The sequence below is a fragment of the Halyomorpha halys genome, unplaced genomic scaffold, assembly GCF_000696795.3.
Source record: "Halyomorpha halys isolate HHAL.00 unplaced genomic scaffold, Hhal_1.1 Scaffold1522.1, whole genome shotgun sequence".
Taxonomy (NCBI): Eukaryota; Metazoa; Arthropoda; class Insecta; order Hemiptera; family Pentatomidae; genus Halyomorpha; species Halyomorpha halys.
The window spans coordinates 41,317-44,849 of NW_027111581.1; the positions used below are offsets into that span (position 1 = coordinate 41,317).

General features: G+C 28.2%; 1 protein-coding gene across 3 annotated transcripts in view; it reads left to right on the top strand.

Annotated features, from left to right (window-relative positions):
- Positions 1-3,533, top strand: part of Swt1 (Swt1 RNA endoribonuclease) — a 56,526-nt gene that overhangs the window by 20,162 nt on the left and 32,831 nt on the right. For all 3 annotated transcript variants that reach the window (XM_014435131.2, XM_014435132.2, XM_067049647.1), the window contains 2 exons: positions 615-880; positions 2,729-2,840. In XM_014435131.2, coding sequence (XP_014290617.1) covers positions 615-880; positions 2,729-2,840 — 378 coding nt within the window. The remainder of the gene's footprint in view (positions 1-614; positions 881-2,728; positions 2,841-3,533) is intronic.

Consider the following 3,533-nt stretch of genomic DNA (forward strand, 5'->3'; position numbering starts at 1 on the left):
CTTATGATGAGTGGATGTTCGGGGTACATGTTTCTCAAACTTTTTAGAGAGCTCAACGAATCTGAGATTATTACTATAGTCTTGTGAATTATTGAAAAGCAAAAAAAAAAAAAAAAATGGAGGGCTGATGCAATCGCGTGGAGTTCGGCGGTGTATACTGAGCATAACTTATGTAATTTAAACTTGTGGGTTGAATCGTGAGTTGTATTTTTATTTTTATTTTAATGGGAAAATTGACTAATTAGGATAATTTGTTGGATTGACCTGGGCAGAATAGCCTGCATGAAGTTTTTTTTTTTTTTTTTTTTTTAAATGATTTAGTTCCAAAATTGTATTAAGATTGTCCCTGAGGATGGCCGAAACGTTGGACTTATAAATAGAATAAAAATCTTTTGAGACTAAAATGAATAAAATTTTATTTATTTAAACATAATTAAACAGTCTCAAGAAAGTTTAAGTTTATAAATAAAATTTTTTTTTTTGTTTTATTGAATTGATTTTGTGATTGATTCATAGACTCAATTTATTTTCTTTTAACTAACATTTTATTAAGTGAAGTTTAATAATCTTTTTGTTTGTAATATTTGTAATTTTTTTTTTTTATTTTTAATTAGGCTTTAAAGTAATTCAAGTAATTCCTTGGCAAGTTCTCAAAGAACTGGACAATTTGAAAGCTAAAGATGATTACAAGAGCGTTAGCATCTATGCAAGAAAAGCTATTCGGTTCCTTTCAGAAGCTACGAATAGCGATCAATTTAATGTTGTATTCCAGTCGCAGTCGAACCACTTTAAGGAATCTCTAGCTCAATTCGTTGTTGAAGTACCTGACGATCACTTGATTAAATGCTGCATTCAATTGAAAGAAAAAAGTCACAAAGTGGTAATAAGTATTTTATTATTATTAAACTATAATATAATAATAGTTATAATTGTGTAATATAATATATTTTACAAAATACTAGTATAGTGTACTTGGTTATCCTAACTACTTACTGCAGTGGGGCTTTCGGATTATTGAAAAGTTCAGTTACATAAAGTATTAGGAAAAATTATGTTAAAATAAAAAATTTAACAATACAAATGTAAATAACTGTTTTTATTTATTTATTTTTTTTATTCTAACTTTTGATAGTTTAAAGTTTTAAAAAATTTAAAATTTTAAAATAAGTTTTTTCTTTTGCATCCTCAGTAATAATTTAATTTGTTAAAACTATAAGATTATTCATTCACTAGTGAAAAAAAAAAAGTATAAATAAGAATAAAAAATACTTTTTATATGGATTTATTTAAAACGTGATAAAAAAAAAAAAGAGTTTACTAGCAAAATTTGTATTCTACATGTTTCCACTATTAATTAAATTAGTTTTATAGAATCAAATGATTTATACAATAGATATCATAAATTTTTAATTCCAGTAAAATATATTATGAACATTTTCATAGGAATTAGATCACCCGATATCGAAACTGTAATAATTTCCATTTTCAATTTTCATGGTGATTGCAAAAACTTGACTATAGATCAGAAAGTTAAAAATGTTCTTTGCATTTGTGTAATTTTATTTAGAAACAAAAATTTTATTGCCTGCTGATTACACAAAAATTAACTTTTATTTTTTTTTACGTCAATTCAGATTAATGGAATGTTCTGATTACCAAGATTACACTGTATTCTTAATTTTTAACTAAGCAATAATCAACATGTAGAGTACTCATTGTGTAAAAACCTTCGACTTTTCTAAATTTTAAACCAGTAATATCCTGTTAATGATAAAAAGAAATAATCTTTAACCGGAAGTTCACAATATTATCATGAAAATGTGCGGTCGAGGACACCGTCAAGAGAATGCCACTAATGTGTCCAACCAAAGTGTGGTCTCCTGAGCTTAAGCCACACTCAGAGAAACCATAAGTACCAATAGGAGACCTGGTTGTGGATCTCATCACTTTTGTGATATTGCTCGATTTAACTAACTTAAGTCTCCTCTTCCTGTTTTAAGTAGATGTTTCAAAAGTGATATAGGGCAGTGTGGGCGCATGCGCAGTTTGATAAATGATTTCATCACCATAATTTTATTTGATAGTTAGTTTTATAATTTTACTTAGCCTACATATGAGCCTTTCAGTTGACTGGATAACTCCATAAAATCATTCTTAGTACTTTCAATTTTGATTCTATAACAGTTTACGATTCAATAATGCAGAATTTAAATTTTTTAAACTGGTATATTTTTTATTGGAAGATTTTTGACCCTATGAAGTAGATTATCAGAAGATATTCTGGGTGACGCTATAAAGGTAGTCCATGAGTGAGGCGGTCAATAAAGGTACCAAAGTAGTTGAAAAAGCTATTTATTGTTAACCAACTCTTTGTCCCACTTTGCAGGGCTTCGTCAATGCAGCCCTGCAAAGTGGAGCGAAGCATAGGTTAACAATAAATAGTTTTTTCTACTATTTTGGTACCATTATTGACCGCCACTCGGATTATCTTAGTATGGGATATTTTTTGTATTTCCGGTTTACTTTTTTTAAGTATTATTTTTATTTTGTTTTAATTAATGTCGATTGATTTGAAATAATGATTAATGATATAGTGAAGAAGTTTTCATTTTGATTTCAACACCTCTTTAATAATTTTTTCTTTACAAATAGTTTATATTGTTATGCATTGTTTGATTTGACATTTTTTTTTTCTTTTAAAGAAAAAATCATTAAATTTATTTTACAGCTGCTTTTATCAAATGACGTCAACCTTAGGGTAAAAACAAATACCAATAATATACAAGCAGTGGATGATCTGTGGATAGAGAAGCTTTTAGATCAAGAAACAAAATCTAGAAGTATGTATTTTTTTTTTTTATTAATATTAAAATGCCTATGTTGTCAAAGGTATCATGAACATCAGGCAGTATTCTGGAGGGATTTGTGAGGAAAAAAATAATAATATTGTTAATGAGGTGTAGATAGTTGACCGTAGAATAATGCTTGGAAAAGTTTGTCGGGGGGTGCGGTCAGCAAAGAACAACATAAATAAACAAAACCATATTTATCTATTTTATGCCGACGTTTCGACCTGAGTTTCAGGTCTTCATCAGGGCTATAGAACAAAAGAGATAACGGTGCCAACGACGTGATAACAACCATCTACAAACACGTCACTACACCAGAAGATTATGTTACTCTAAATGTTGTTGTTATCTCTTTTGTTCTATAGCCCTGATGAAGACCTGAAACTCAGGTCGAAAACGTCAGCATAAAATAAATAAATATGGTTTTGTTTTTTTATGTTGTTCTTTGCTGACCGCACCCCCCGACAAACTTCTCCAAAGAATAATATTGTTAATTTTAGTAATTTTACAACCTTTTCTATTTGGAGAATTAATTAGCCTTCTTGCTTCAAATTCTTTATTTTATTAATTTTACACCCATAAATTAACACTATGACGGTCTGCCCTTCAGAAACCTATTTTAAAAATGATATATGTATATATTGTAATAATTTTTATTTATTTAAAAATAAAATAAAAAAGAAT